The sequence below is a fragment of the Triplophysa dalaica genome, chromosome 6 (genome assembly GCF_015846415.1).
Source record: "Triplophysa dalaica isolate WHDGS20190420 chromosome 6, ASM1584641v1, whole genome shotgun sequence".
NCBI lineage: Eukaryota > Metazoa > Chordata > Actinopteri > Cypriniformes > Nemacheilidae > Triplophysa > Triplophysa dalaica.
The window spans coordinates 20,419,248-20,435,851 of record NC_079547.1 but is presented as its reverse complement, the minus strand read 5'-3'; the positions used below and the strand labels follow the sequence as shown (position 1 = coordinate 20,435,851).

The 16,604-nt window shown below is 36.9% G+C and overlaps 1 protein-coding gene across 1 annotated transcript; it reads left to right on the top strand.

The window, feature by feature from the left end:
- The first annotated feature begins 1,600 nt into the window (after positions 1-1,600).
- On the top strand, positions 1,601-6,056 carry mdfic2 (MyoD family inhibitor domain containing 2). The gene is made up of 4 exons (XM_056751039.1): positions 1,601-1,722; positions 1,816-1,901; positions 3,453-3,629; positions 5,800-6,056. The coding sequence occupies exons 2-4, from the start codon at positions 1,820-1,822 to the stop codon at positions 6,054-6,056; spliced, it is 516 nt and encodes a 171-aa protein (XP_056607017.1). The 5' UTR covers positions 1,601-1,722; positions 1,816-1,819.
- Positions 6,057-16,604: the final 10,548 nt, after the last annotated feature.

The following is a 16,604-nucleotide window of genomic DNA, read 5'->3' as shown; positions in this document are numbered from 1 at the left end:
ATATAGACCGGAAGAAATCCAGTCATTTTTTGAGAAGTGGGACAGAGATGAACAATAGACTTAAAATATGTGAAATATAAAGCGTTTTTTTTATTAGAAACAAACATCCATTGTCAAACACCCAAAAAACATAATCAAAGCCTCTAAAATAGACAAAGTCTGGGTTCTTTAAAAAAGTCAGATACGTCTCTGCTGCTGTCACCACGCAACATGAGCAGCAGTTGACGCAATTAGGAAATCCCCTGCGAGGCTAGGCCGCCTCATGTCAGTTCGCTTCTTGGACTTTGAGGCTCTATGCTGTGAAGAACAAGTCCTCATTTTTAAGTTATAAGCAGAATGACCACATCATTTGATGCTTCTCCTTAAAGTTCTTGGTCCATTCAGAAAGCATCAGATGAATCAATCAACATTCACCACCATACAAGCTTATTTGCCGTCAAAAATATTTACACACAGCCCAATTTCCTTATAATCCTTACTGCACATTACAGCATACCACCATGAATGAAATCTCGCAGGCTTCTAAAGTCATTGCCAATGTGATTTCAATCTCACAATCAACTTCCTAATGTTGCAGTTGGATCTCGACTATGATACTCTACCACCAACTGTTCTCCACACTTATGGTACCCAGCACTCACTTTTAAACAAGGCATCTGGCACAGTCCACTCCAACAAACATTCCCAAGTCTTAATTTTTCAATTAGCAGGCCCCTTGTTCTCTAAACATATGCAAACACAGCAGGGCATCTTTAAAAATGCAACTCTCATCTGCAGGCTAGTTAGAGTAAATTGGCAGGCTTGTAAACCTCGAGAAATCTGAATAGAGCTCATTATCACTTCATGTTACTGACAGGCTTTTCTATAAGGAGCACATGTTGCAGACGCCAAAATAATGAATGTTTTGTGTGGATAGGCAGGCGTACACGTGCAAGTGTAAATGAGTTACTAAACTTGTGCTTTTTTTATCATGCAACATTGCAATTTTGTTACAGCATCGGTTATGAGATCGAAAAGTGAGTTAAGTTGTTTTTAACCTGTTATATCGAAGGGAAACACTCATTATTTTGAATTGCACGTGAGGCCTACCTCATAAAATCGTAACTGAAGACGTGCTTTATAATGACCTTGATACCAAATGAATCCTTGTATAGATGACAAACATTAGCATCATGCGAGAGAAACACGTTAGGTGTGATCGCCTCGTCTTGATACTGAACACGTGCGCAGAAATCACAAAATCAGCGTGACATCGAAATACAGCGAACGCGATTTCGAATGGTGTTCTCGCGGTAGTTGATGTCATACGCCAGAAAGTCTGCGCAGCGCCAATTGAAGTCAAATACGCATTTTATTGGGATTTTATTAATAAAATAATGTATTTGTTAGTTTATTTAGGTTATTAATGTGCAAAATATAAAAAAACTGATACGACTACGAAAAAAAAAGATTTACGTTAAGAAAAGCATACTTTTATTTAAAAGGTATAGTTTTACCTTGCCTTGCTTCTTACAAATGCATGTGCAGACGTCATCAGGAGCATCAAGTTTGATGCGCACCTCAAAGCAGCAATGACGTCTGGCGGGGGTGTGAGATACAGGAGATGCTCCCTTTGCACTGATGGCAATGTAATGCTGTGTTTGGATTTAGGTTCGTTTTCATTGTTAATTTATGTTGTCATACTTAAAACTATTGTGTAAAATTAATCGTACTATATCAACGGTAAGTTTTCATACGTAGTTTCACAAACATACTACTTTGTACGCATCATAACTTGATATTTTCTTTGCATTGGTGTTTTAATCGCAATGTTAGACAGATGGCTGGGGAAAACAGACCCTGTGAGGAAATCGAGCTTGACTTGATGAGTACTGGAAAGAAAAGCTCTTTAGCTAAAACTGGTAAGTTAAATGATACACAATGCAATCGACGTTTGTATTCAAAGTGACACATATTTGCATTTTTTGGGGGGGAAGGACTTTGCCGTGGTGCATGACTTATTGGACACGTTACTGTATGAACTGCATTTTGAGATGGTTATTGATCTGAGGGATACCTTAATGCATGTAGTAAGTAGGTTTATCCTTTCTGTTTTAATGGATGTGGTATTTTCCTATTTGACCCAATAAAGACTTACAAAAAAGACTCGCCGTCTATGCACAACACAAAATGTTAGAATGTCATATCCTATCCACATATGCATATCACATCATGTTTATTTATCTGACAAACTTGTAATAGAGATCACATCATGTTTGGATGGACAAATTGTTGTGCATGACAGCTATCAAAAGCACACGTTTGATCTGCACTTGCTTGCTCATTGTGAACTTGCTGTTTACATTCTGTGACTGCGTATTGCGTGTTGTCACAACATGCTCTCTTCCCCAATAAAACACTAGAGATTTATCATACTGCACACGTCTGTCATATTCACTTCACAATCCAAATACTGTGTGAACACAACCATAGTACTTTCCAGAGAAGCAATTCTTCATCCTCTTTTCTAAATTATTCAATCTGAAGGCGAGATAGGAAAAAGAAACAGCCGTAAGCCATTTGCATGTGTCTTTCCAGTTCTCTTTTTTTATTTTGGACTAACAATGCAGATTCCTCTACGGAAAATATGTACCGTGTGTTACTTAATCATAAGACATTAAATGTTAAATAAAAGAGAGAGAAAGCACATTAAATGATTCATACGGCATAGGTGGAAGAAAAAATAAACAAGGTGGAGCAGCCAAAGCAATGCTTCATTAATATTTTGCATTCAGATCTGGCAGATTCATTATTGAATGGTTTCAGCGCTCACTTTGAGACCAGAATGCCCGAACTCATCTCAGTATGTTTACTAGACAAGCCTTGATAAACTTCAGGATGAAAGAATTACAGAAACGAGAACGGACACAACGGATTCTAGAAGACTGATGCTTTTGCATGTGATGTTCATGATTGTTACTGAACATGGTGTTTGTATGGCGAATTATGTTATTTATTTGTATTTACATACTTTGCCTTTTCTCTGAGATATTAATGTTCAGAGGTAAACCAGAGATAAATTGTCGTCCGGAGAATATAGGTCTGTAGTGGGACTTGGGAAAATCTTTTTTTCTGGTATTTTCTAATAATATGAACTATCCTGTCGTCTACTTATTACCTCAGGAGGGACTGTTAATATTTTTTTATTCTGAAAGTTACATTTTGTTTTCCACCAAAGGTCAATGAAAATTTGATTCGTCGTGACGTGACCCTTCTAATGTTTTAGATGAATTCATGAAAACGAACACTAGGAATACATAATTTCTGCATGATTCTGAAATTGGTGAAGATAAACCATTTATTATTCAATATAAATGTAAATGCCGTTTCTTCACTTACGGCACTTTTATGGTTGATTTTTATTCAAACTAACAGATTTTATACGACATTAAAACGGTCTTGAAATATTTTAGCAGGAATGGAGACGACCAGCAGAGCACCTGCTCAGCAAAGACTCTCTCCTATTCCTGAGCTGGATCGCTGGGAGAGAGAAACGGATGCAAGCTCCCCTGGCTTTGGTTCCTCATGGGCATTGGACAATTACAGCACCTCATCCACCAGCTCACTGTCAGAATCCCAGGAGAGAGGAGGTGAGTATCACCAAATCCTGCAGCGTGAGAGTTTCTAGACCACCATAGTGGCCCTACAATGATTGTGTTACATCTATCTGCCACCAAGAATTGTCGTATATTATAAACCTAAAAACAAATGGTCTCCATTGTTTTATAGACTGCCTTGTTTACAGAAAAACCCTTTGATTTTTTAATGAATTTATGTGTTGCTACTGCCAAAAGCACATAATTATTCATTTTTAAACAGTTTATTATTAAAACGTATCTATAATTTACAATGAAAAGCATGCGTTTTTAAAGCTGTCTACATCAGTTGTAACTGAATTAAGAGAATTAAACGGCACATTCGATTAAACTTACATATAAAGATGAATTATTTAAACCAAGCGCTGAGAATATTCTAATTCAACAGCTTTTTCCATATTAAATTAATTAGAACAATATCTTTCCCCCTCATTCAGCCAGCAGGTTTAGATGACTCAAAGCGGAGTCATTATGCGCAAAGCTCGGGCTTTACGCGCGCGTTACGATGTGTTTCCTGGTATTATATTCCGAGGTTAATCTAATTCCTACTCTTATGCTCAGAGGCAGGGGCATTCTGTCCCGCATTATGCTCAAATCTACTTAAACACTTGAAAGCCCCATTTGAAGCTCGGTTTATTTTTTTACATAAGACCTCAGGCAACGTGGCATCATTTCTTACAAACAGACCATCACAACAAGTCGACTAAGCCGAAATCCTCCTAATTTCAGGGGGTTTGTGTCATCCTGCTGTTTACTTAATCACCAGCAAGCGAGTGCCTCTCTCGCAGCACAACACGCATTATCCTCTATGGGGAAAAACACCTACACAGACAGATGATAATTGATTACATCTCCAAACAGCTCTATTCCTTTCCTCTGTGGAAGGAAAGATGATTCGGTAAATTATGCATGTGTACAGAAGTGCCCTGCGAGAGCTGCGAGGCTTTTAAACTGTTGTACACAAGAGGTGCAGACAGACACCGGGTCATTAAGGACCATTGAGTGTCTATCTCCATCAGCTGAAATCCCAAGGTAAGAGTTTTCAAAGAGGCATTCCGCTTCTGTAGCATATGTAGCACAGTGTGGGCTTTTTAGGCTCTTATAAGGATCATCTCATGGTATTTTGAGTGCGCGATTTTTAAGTGTTTTCTGACATTTATCAAATATTTTTATCCATGTGCGGTTCATCAGCAACAATGTGCTGTGTTAGACAGATGTGATAATTCTAGATTCTGAATGGAAATATGTTGTAATGCAGTGCATTATCAAAAACGTGTAAATAGTATGAAAAGCCGGTCGGTTTTCCTATTAAATGTTATCTGTTATTAGAAATCTATTTGTAAAATCATAGTTTTTGCATCATTATATTTTGTATAGTTTAAGTCGTGCTTTATTTAGGTAAAACCAGTCACTCAAAAACAATTGTCTACTTTAATTTCTTCTCTAATTTCTAATTTCTTCTATCTGGTACATTACAACTCATGAAATTGTACTATATACATAATACATATGGGTCGTTTTATATGGTTAAAGTGATAGTTGATGAAAATGAACTTTTTTTACTCACACTCTTATCAAACATGACCTTTTTCTTCTGCAGAACATAAAGGAAGATATTTTGAAGAATGTTGGTAAACGAAGAACGGTGGTATCCATTCGCTTCTATTTTGTGGACAAAAAATCCAATGCAAGTGAATGGGTGTCATTGTTTTGTGGTTACCGACATTCTTCAAAAATCTACTTTTGTGTTCTGCAGAAGAAAAAAGTTGATTATGACTGTAAATTGTGACAAAAAAATTATTTTTGGGTGAACGATCCCTTGCCAAATATAGATACACCCAACACTTGGGTTTAAATTGACCTATCCTGGGGTGTTTCAATCCATGTTTGGGTCAAATGATGAGCATTTAAATATTGGGTTTGGGTCTAACCATTTTTTTAGATTATGGACTTTATCTAATCTTTTAAACTTTTAATTTCGTCCAGCACTGATGACTTGAGATACATTTAGAGTTTTCTAGGTAGTATCTTAGTTTTCTTATCTACAGAAAGTAATATCTTAGAGTTATGACTTGACAAGATATACTGTACAAATATAAAGTATATGTCTATATGTATTTCATCTGTAAACGGCTGATAAATTCCATTTCTTGGTCTTCTTTAGAAGATTGTGCTGAGCTTCTGCTGAACTGTCTCTTCTGCCGATTCTATGACCTGTTCCTCATGCTACCTGAAACATGCGAGAGAGCCGCTAACCGCATCTGTCCCGCCTACATGTACTTTTCAACAACTGCGGAAGGCGCTCGCAGCAGCGACTGTAAATGCAACTGTAATTTTGACTGCGGTCTAATGGATGCTTGCCATGACACAGGGGAATGCATTGAACTAGCCATGGAAATTTCTGAGGTTTGCTATCGTTAAGCCGAAGACTTCAAAGTTCACCAAAGCTTTGTTAAGTACAGTATTTGGGATGCTGACTTCATTTTACATTGACTCTCTGTAAGAATAAGAAGTGTTTACTATACACTGTCAAGTGTATAACAATAACAGCCAAATACACTAAATATTTTAGACACAAATCAATGAATATCATGTTTTATTATGTTTAAAATCATTTATTAGTTCATGTGATTTAGCGATATCAATAACAGAAATGAACAAATCAAATATTGATAACGACAACGGACTTCCTTCACACGTTATACAAAACGTTCACACTCACGGATCTGCATGAAGACCTTGGGCCAAGTTTTATCACGATGAACAGAGAACTGGAGGGTAAAACGGCCTTCAAAGTGTGCCCGTGTAGATAGCATGTTTAAACTAGAGTGCAGTTGTTAACAGAGCCCATCTGAGACGGTGTTTTGTAGGACACTTGTCCTTCTAGGGCCCATCAACCTTTGTTCTTCGTTCAGGAAGAATGCTCTCTTGAGCGCACGGCGACGGTGTAATAGATTGTTTTTGTCAGCGACAGGCTCTCGTCACATAATGGGAAAAGCGACACTTGCATGCGTGTTTGTGCGCATGTAATTCGGGCATCTGTTTTCAGGGAGAGGTGAAGGTGAAAGAATTCTCATGCCGTGCAGTGGATTGGAGTGTTATTGTGTTATCTTGGCTTGCTAAACATTTGTTTTCTGCGATCAGATAGAGATGTGCACAGAATAACCCGGTTACTCAAACAGCAGGACAACCCCATGCGGTACTGGAGCCAAGTGCTGTGTAGTGCTGTTGATCTTTTACCCACTAAACACTCAATTCTAAAGTCTCTGAGTCAAAAGTATGCTCTGATTTGACAAGAAAATGACAGTTCAGCCAAAATTCTGTCATCATATATTTGTCTTCATGTCATTCAAACCTGTCTTGTATTCTGTGGAAAACAAAAGAAGATATTTTGAGAAATGTCTCCGTGGTTTTGTGTCCGTACATTTAAAGTCAATGCAAACTAGTGCTTTTTCAGTTACCGACATTCTTCAAAATATCTTCTGTTGTGTTCTGGAGAAGAAAGAATGTCATATGGGTTTGGAATGACGTGATAAAGGAGAAGGGGTAAAGGAATTGCTTTAAATCAAAATGTTGAAGAATTATCTATTATACAAACGTTCAGAGGTTCTCTTTATTAAATCTCTATTCTTTTATAAATATACATAATACTGAAGACTTATATCACTGAGTGTTACTTCATTTATGACAGATTTCAGTTTGTACTAAAGTTGATCTACTCTCATAAGAGGCTTTGGAGGCCCGTTACCATTGCCCCGCATGCACACGTGCCCGAGCAAACAGATGCCTGCTTAAACTGTAAACATCTGCATGTCTACAACTGTTGGATCGCTTTCAAATTACCTGATAGCTGTGGGAGACACAGAGGCTGTTTGGTTTCTGTAATGGTTTTGCATATGGTCTTATCTATTTAAAGGACTTCACAATGAACATGAATCCTCAAAGTTAGTTTTATATCTTTGTGGTTGTGACTGTCATTTTGAAAAGTTTTCTGTGTTTTTTAACTGCAGAAGTGATATCAGGGGGGACATATTTGTACAATATTTGTGCATCAGGCTGCGTCGAAAACTGTTTTGCCATTGAATCCACTATACATTTCCCTATCAGGGACAATAAGGTATATTTCATTTCATTTCAAAATATGAGATGTGTGACACAAAATTTACATTCAACTGGACAAAATTATTTGGCAAAAAGACAAAACACATCACAGAAATAGATTTTATTTTGATATTCTAATGTTTTTTATCTGTTTGTGATTTATATTGTGCCCTTGTGTAAAGATGCTTCGCGTAAACTGTGAAAAAGCGCTTTACAATAAACCTGAAATTAATTGCATTCAATTAATATACATAAATGCATAAAAACAAAAAGCTTACATGAAATAAAGCTTAACTACAAATGTATCTGTTGTTATTATTATTTCTCTCTGTAATATTTTAGTCATCCATGTCTTTAAAAACTTTTCTTCTCAAAGCTGAGCTTCAGTTTATACTCCAAGCACACAATTGCAATACACATACACAATTTTGAATGAATTTTACATAAAATATTTGAACACAAATAAAAAATGTAACATTTCTTTTGGCCACTACTAAATGTGTGATGTGCAAGATTCACTTGTTTTATCCCTGAGTTAAAGCGCAACACCTAGAGATATCCTGTGTGAATACATTGATACTATATAGTAGTTTATGTAATTGAGCTTCATTATATTTTTTACTTTTAAATTCTTATGAATTCCTATGCAGCACTATTTTTGCATTGCTCTGAATTATGTGCATGTGTTTACAGCATGTTTATACTGTATTTTATGAGGTCCATTATCCTTTACCGTATTCCCAAGATTACGCAGTCCCAGAAAGACTACGTAACTCATGACTTTTGAATCTGGGCCATCATAAAAGACTGTCAGCCATATACACGATCAAAAAGACAATCCCGCCCCGTCCCCATCTCATGATACTAGGTGGGTTTTTTGCCTTTGGGCTATGCAAACTTGAAGTCCCAGTGTGCGTTTCACAGGCTATCAAGAATATAATCAGAAACACCTTTCAATCAGTAAATGATCCCCATTTGACATGACAGGTGAATTTCCTTTGTGTCCAATTAATAACCTCATTTGAACAATTAACAGTTGAGGAGCTTAGAAAAGCCCTGCGGAAACGGAAGGCCTGAGGGATTGGTATCTTTGTTGGTCTCCAAACCATCACTGTAGACAAAATTTTGTTGAAGCCAAGCAGTTCGCTCCCATCATCCCCGGTCATGAGGCCACGCCCTTTTGCAGGTGTTGCCCTGTGCTGGGTCTCAGGGGGTGTGGTGGGTTAAAGGGTGGGGTCGAAGTGGGGCTGGGGAGGGAAAGCACATATGGCGGAGAATGAAGGCGTACAGCGGGGTACCTCTCTGCCTTTGCCCCCACCCGCAGATGAGAGGAAATTAAAGCACAGGAGACAGAAAGGCGGGCATTGGGGGATGTTTGTGGAAAAAGAGGGGTGAATATAAGTGTAAGCACGGGGGGATGGGACCGTCGAGTTAATTACTGAGTAATGAGGGACAATTTATTGTGTTCTTATTAGACACATCAAAATGCCTATTGCGGCCTGCTGAAGAGACCGTCGCTTAATGTGTCTCCTTAGAGCTCGGTGCTAAAGGTCTCCGAAAGCACGTCTGGGCCTTTAGTAGCCCCATAGAGTCTCAAGCAGCCATCCTGGGACCCCAAATGCCCCAGAGCCTCTGAAATACCACCGGGTGCTTTTAGTGTCGCTCCCCTAGTCAGGAGAATTTATTCGGAGAAAAAATGAGAGTTGCATTAGCAGAGTATTGATCCCCCTCCATGTGGCCTTTCCACGGCAGCCTGAGGTAAGTCTTTACAGGCGGCTCTCAACCTCACTAAATCTTCACTTCCTCAGTTACGGAGCGACGCTGTTGTTTCCTACCCCGTGTCCATCTGTTTTATTTCAGGTCAAAGATTGTCATTCGTCTCTGGGTGCAGTATGACATGTATAGTGGAAATCAAAACTCGATTGGATGATTGGATGCTTAGTGGGTGAAGCAGGCCAATGAAATGCACTTAAGGGAGAGTTCACCCAGAAATAAAAATTCTGTCATCATTTATTCATCCTGATGTCATTTAAACTTGTATATGACTCTTTCTTCTGTAGAACACAAAATATATATTCTTAAAAAAAGAATAACTCAGTGGTTTTGTGTCCGTACATTGGAAGTCAATGGGTTGAAACTATCCCTTTGAATTAAAGGTACAGCGTGTAATTTTTTTGAGGATCTATTGACACAGATGAAATATAATATACAAAACTGTCTTCAGAGGTGTATAAAGACATTACGTAATGTACCGTTGTTTTTATTACCTTAGAATGAGCTATTTCTATCTACATACACTGCGGGTACCCTTGCATGGAATTCACCTACAGAGCAAGTTTCCTTAATATGTTATCTCCTTCGGCAAAGAAACAATAACCCAACGTAATCTTTTTTCCTGTGAGAGCCGCCGCCATAATGCTTCCAATGGGAGGTTATTTGCCATTCGCAAACTCACCGCTAGATGACGCTAAAATCTCCCTTGCTCATTTAAGAAAAATTAAGAGCCCCTCAATATGTCCCGCACTAACTTCCTGTTTCAATGGAAATGACATCAATGCATCAAACCAAATTTTACACTTCAAATGACTTTAGTGGGTCTTTAACATGAAAGTCTGAATACTGTCCAAACCAAAAGGTATTATAGTAACTGTACTTTGCATAATACTGTATTTATTTATGGGTGGCAAACAGGATGCAGTGTTATAACTGTCTATGCTTAATGCCTAGAAATTAAATGTTTTTATTAATCTTACACAAATTCATATTCATTTAATGATAAAAGATAAAACCATAATGCTTAACCTGTAGTAAATTGGCAGCTAAAGGTTTTAACCAAGGTATTTTGGTTAAAACCAATGTCAGTTGTTGAAAGGGGAGCTGAAAAATGAGGCAAAATTATTTGTTATTAGTCACGAACCCTTGCATCTAAATGCAAGTGGTTTAAAAGTCCATTTTAATAGACGTTTCTATAGCAAAACCCAGTCACACCTTCTATCCTAGAGAGAAACGCCATCCTTTGATGTCTCACACTTGAAATCCGTCCGCAGAACAAAGCTGCCTTCACCAACAGCAAGATGTCAAAAACAATCCGTGCCAATTATTATTGAGTACCTGTCATGCATGATTTACAAGCATCAGCATCAATAAAGATACCTATGTCTACTTGACACCCAATCCCCAAAGGAGAAGATATAAATGATATCTGTCGTTTAAAACACTGCAAGACGTTCATGCCAAATGTATGCATGACTAATTTTGGGATTTCCCTACAAATGCACGTGATTGATGTTCTCTTTCTGCGGCAGATCGCAATCTACACCCAGTAATAATGACATTTCTAATCTGTTATAATGCATATTCTAATCTGAATTGTGGCCGGGCTGCTCTTGTTTTGTAGCTCAAATGAATACATTCCATCAGTGGAATCTGCCTTTGAAATGATCTCTCTGAACGCATGAGTAGAAAACGCGACGTCTGTAGCATGCAAATGAGGCCAAGCCGGACGTGCATAAATTAAGCAATGAGGTTCCGGCAATAATGCAAGGCCACAAGGAGCGTCTTTTAATAGATTAATAGAATTTAAAATGAGGCTTTATTTACGACTGCCGTCTGTGACTGGGATTTCTCCCCTGGTGCTTTAAAATCTTAAGGTACAGCCTCATTCCAGTTTCTTTGAGAAAGTGCGTTTCCATATTGCTTGATACAGATCAGGAGAAAATGCATAATGATGCTTTTTCAATAGATATAGAAGAGCATTGCAGTTAAAAGTAATGGATACATTGTCATCATACTCACATTCACTGTACCTCTCTTTCTACATGCGCTAACATGCACATAATGGTGTTTAGAAGCTGACTATAGTTTATTGCTTCGTTTTCCTCCAGAGCAGTTTTGTAAGACACATTCATGGTGTCGTTCTGCTTTCTACTCCAAACGTCCCTAAGGGGCCACCCGCAGAGAGCTCAAACTTTTTTCGAAGAGACTCAACACTTTTCTACATACGAGTCAACTTTTCCATTCATCAAAATGGCAAAACGCATACGCATACAGCTCCCCGTAGACTTCCCCCCTTGAGGAATACGCTTGTCAGTGAGGGAAAACAAGTATACCAATAATGAGTTAGGTAACAGGCCACCTCATTAATCATGAAAAGTTATAGCTCATGTTATATCAAAACAACCTATGCTCGATAAACTCATAACTTTGTGTTTAGACTCGTGTCAAATGTATGAAGTTGGTTTTAATATGAAATCTTTTCATTGTAACTGCGTACAAGTTGTATTTAAAGTATAGGAACATCAGGAATACAAAGAATCAACACCAGAAAAATGGTGGTTGAGGTAATTCACAATTCATAGAAACTTTTTGCAGAAGATGTTATAAAAATCTTTTTTTATAATGCAATTGGGCAATTCCAGCGTTATGGATGTGACATTTTGCGCTATGGATGTGGCATAAAAATGCTTGGAGAATGGATTTCTAACCAATATACTGAACCATCTGCTTATATTTTACTTAACCCTTGTTGATAGAGTTTAAACACCAGAAAAATATCAGTCCGTGCAGAAGTTTTCTATTTTAAAAAAGGGAAATAAACAGTGTTATGGATGTGACAAAAATGGACATGGTTTTGGGAGACAACAAACTTTGTAGGATTTCTGTGAATAAAAATGCACAAACCTGAAGCAAAAATACCCAATAAATGGAGTAGGGATGGCTCTTTATTTTAATTAACCCATTTATGAGGAATATGTGCTGTTATATATGTGACAATCCTGAAAATGTAACTTACATGAGTGCAAACTCATGCACTAAAAATAAAACAATGCTTGAAAAACTTGATGAGTGACCTCACATGGTTAATGGAACCACCAAATGTTGATATCTGTGCTGTTTGCATTGTCAACCTTACCATAAAACTTTTTGCCAAAGGTTTTTACTATTTCACGGAATTGTCAAATTACTTAACAATTGTGTTACACTACTTCATAAGAAGTTAAGGTTTGAGTACTTCAACTACTCCATCCAAACACAATTTTTCTTCAAAATATCAAAAATAATTCTTTGCTATTCTGATCTGAATAGCACAGCTACTGTTAAATTCTTTTGCTATATCATCACTTTAAAGAACATTCAGATACATACATTGCACCGTGAATCAAAGTCAAAACTTGTAACAGTGCCATTAAGGTTATTACGAGTGTCCTTTTTAATTTTTAATTCGCAATTTATGGAAGGTTTATGAGTCAAGAATCACAATCAAAACGGCCATTGTCAAAGTGAAGCTGTAAGCAGTTTTCAAGGGTCGGACCAACAGGATTTATTCCACGTATAACTGTAAATATTAACTTTTCTTATTAGATTTTGAGCACTTTGAGCATTTTGAGATATATGATGCATAATAAATGCATTTAAATGTTAATAACCTCATGAAATCAAAACTGGAGTTTAACTGCTTTTTTGCTCTGTTAGATTGAATGCCGTATATGCTGGTGAACTGCATGACGTTGAAAAATTAGTCGATATACACATTTTGTATTTATATTTTCTATTTTACGATACTATTTTTATGATATATGTTGCACGCACAGATTTTGTCCAAGAAAATGCTGTTTACGTTGTGATTGTTTAGTTATTAAAGGAACAGTTCACCCAAAAATGGAAATCCTGTCTTCATTTACTCACCATCTAGTTGTTCAATGTCTTTGTTACCATAGAAGGAAAAGTTCTCTGTAAATTTCATTGTTCTGTTGAACACAAAAGAAGATATTTTGAAGAATGTAGGAAAGCAAACAGTCTGGAGCACATTTGACTACCATTGTATTTTTTCCTAATATCTATCACAATTTGCAAAAACTATTTGTCAAACAATAAAGTTTTCTACAAGCATAACCACCTTAAGAATAATCGAGAAATAGAGCACATGTTGACTAAATGTTGCCCCTTTCATTATTTAGTGGAAATGTGTCTTTTGTATACACAGCTAAGTGTTTTGAAGTTCTTTATGTCAGCAGGTGAGACTGATCCAAACAAACAGCGCACTCTTGCTGCTATCATTAATAACACATGAGACCACAAACAGGCCATAAACATAGCACGCACATCCAAACTATACTTAAAATTCAACTTGAAAATGCAACTAAACATCTCACGAAGAACTCTGTTCACCTAAAGAGAAAATCTGTTCAGCTATTTTGACCTGCGCTGAAAATCAAATTTAATGAACTTGCATTTGATGTAAATTTCATAAAGATTAAAACCAGCTACCATATTGGCAATGCCATCCCTCGGCACCCTTGAGCTTACACAACTTGGGTTTATTGATAATTGCTCATTTAATAATGCATGTAATTAACACTCTATTCCCAAGTTTGAGGCAAGGACTCTGAAATGTCAACTGTTTAGCGATGTAAAAAGGTTACAGTTTGGCATATGTGCAATTAGGAATGTGCGAGTGCTCGACATGTGTTCTCACACCTCAAATTATTAAACGAAAAACACTTATACAGTTTAAACAAAATAATGATATACAGTATGCAAACTATTTATGAAAATATGAAAACTAAAAAAAAACTATATAACAAAAATACACATTTTAAGAATAAAATTGCTCATTTCTCCTTTAATCCATGTTGTCAATCATTTTATCAAATGGTATTAACACCATGGTGCACAACGATAACCATATTCATATACTAAGTATTTACGTCAAGATGCCTTAGAATAGCATGATACGAACATGATGGATTTGTGCTAGAGAAACTGCACCCACAGTCCTTGATTTGCCATGTGTATTGCCACCAACCCCACTCCGAAGCTGTCAAACACTATTACAAGTGTCCACATGAATCAAACTTCATTTGAAGTGTGCATAGAGAATTAGAACAAGCAATACACAAGTTCCTTATTCCTCTGAAGAACCATTTAGCACAACACAGCGAGTTCTGCCCACGCTTCTGACGGTAATTGCAGCACGAGGAGGTCATCAATAATGTATTCAAGATCACTTACACATCATGGAGCAATCATAGGTTTGAAGAGAAACGCTTCTTCACAGCGGCAGAAAATCCTGCATTACAGATTATGACTAAAAAGGTCTTTCAAGCAATAAACATGCGAATAACAAAGGCAACAGCAGTAACGCTGGTTAAACCGTTTTAGGAATGCATGAAGGGGAAACTGGTGTTCTTATTGTGAAATTAGAGGTGCTTTGTTAAAAGCCTTCTTATGTGTAAAGGTCGTTTATGAAAAGCATAATAAACAACATTTAGATATAATTAAGTCTGAAAATAAAGTATTTAATCTAGTATCTTAAATTGTATTTAGTCTGGAGGTTGTTTTAATAAATAAAAAGTATGTAAAATGTTTACTTTCTCACCAATCTGTGCTTAAAATTGACACATGGAGAACTCAATCTTCTTGACTCCATGCTGCCTCTTAGTGGCCAGATAACATCTTTTGAACTACTGTAACTTGCGTTTCTGTGATCAACCAAGCTCCTATGCAAACCTAGTTTACATCCTAAACAAAGTAAATAATCTTTCAAATGTTATCCGTTTTCAACACTTAAAAATGCAGATTTTGTTTTCCTGGTTCTGAGAGGTAAGACATTGACAGTTTATGTGGATACTCAGCTTCTGTCATTCACAGCATCTATGATCTAACATAACAATGGACCTCTTCAACATCAATCTCCTAATTTTCAACACTAAATATGTAAATATCTGGTTTGAGTATCCGAGCTGATGGCATGAAATTATCGACATTTGCGTTCATACCAGCTATCCTATTGCTTTACTAATGGCACTAATTGGCCACTCCTTTAGAATAATTGCAGCGGCCGCGGTCAAGTTCTCCGCTGGCCTTTTATTCAAGTATTGTTTTTCTGCATATAAACAGAACGGAGAGCAATTAAGATAACTGCGAGGAGGGGCCTTTCCAGAGCAATTCAGAATTGCTGATGGTGAATTAGACTGGTAGTTACACACGTGGTTGCACATGGGTGGGTGGACCTGAACGAGTGTTAGAACGGTTAGTTTTGGGGTACGTACTGTGGCATTAGGGTTTATATGAATTTTAAATGTTTTATTTGATGCCTACAGAAAATGTGGAGTAGTGACTTACAAATAAAGGACAGTTTAGGTGCCAGACCCCTAATATGTGACCCTGGACAACAAAACCAGTTGAGATTGAGATTTTTTACATCATCTGAAAGCTGAATAAATAAGATATCTATTGAATGAATTGTTAGAATATGACAATATATGAATGAGATACAACCGTTTAAGACTCATGAATCTGAGGGTGTGAAAAAATCTAAATATTGAGAAAATTACCTTTGAAGTTGTTAATATGGGACCATGTGGAAGGCCATCCACTCACAAAAATAAAGTTTTTATATATTTAAGGTAGGACTTTTTACAAAATATCTTCCTGGAACATGATCTTAACTTAACATCCTAATGATTTTTGGCATAAAAGAAAAAAGTGATCATTTTGACCCACACAATGTATTTTTGTCTTTTATGTAAGAGGAGGAGTATGTGAATTTACTCCCCCTCATGTCATACTTATTCTGTAAGACTTTGTTTTCACAACACAAAAGAAGACATTTTAAAGAACGTTGGCAACCGAATAACATTCGATCCCATTGACTTCCATTGACATTTCTCAAAATATACTCTCAAATGAGTTTGAGAGTACATAAAAGTGAGCTCTCCCTTTAAAAATTTGAAATAGTAGCAATAATTTTGTGCGAGCATCACTTTATAAAATGTGTAATATGAATACTGTATAAGGTGTCTTTAAACTGAAACAAGCAAATAAGTAAAGCAAAATCAAATAGAAAAATTGGACACAAATACTTGA

Coding starts and splice junctions, on each gene's coding strand:
- mdfic2 (XM_056751039.1), top strand. CDS start 1,820: ATGGCTGGGGAAAACAGACCCTGTGAGGAAATCGAGCTTGACTTGATG. Junction 1,902..3,452: donor AAGCTCTTTAGCTAAAACTG/GTAAGTTAAATG, acceptor GAAATATTTTAG/CAGGAATGGAGACGACCAGC. Junction 3,630..5,799: donor AGAATCCCAGGAGAGAGGAG/GTGAGTATCACC, acceptor GGTCTTCTTTAG/AAGATTGTGCTGAGCTTCTG.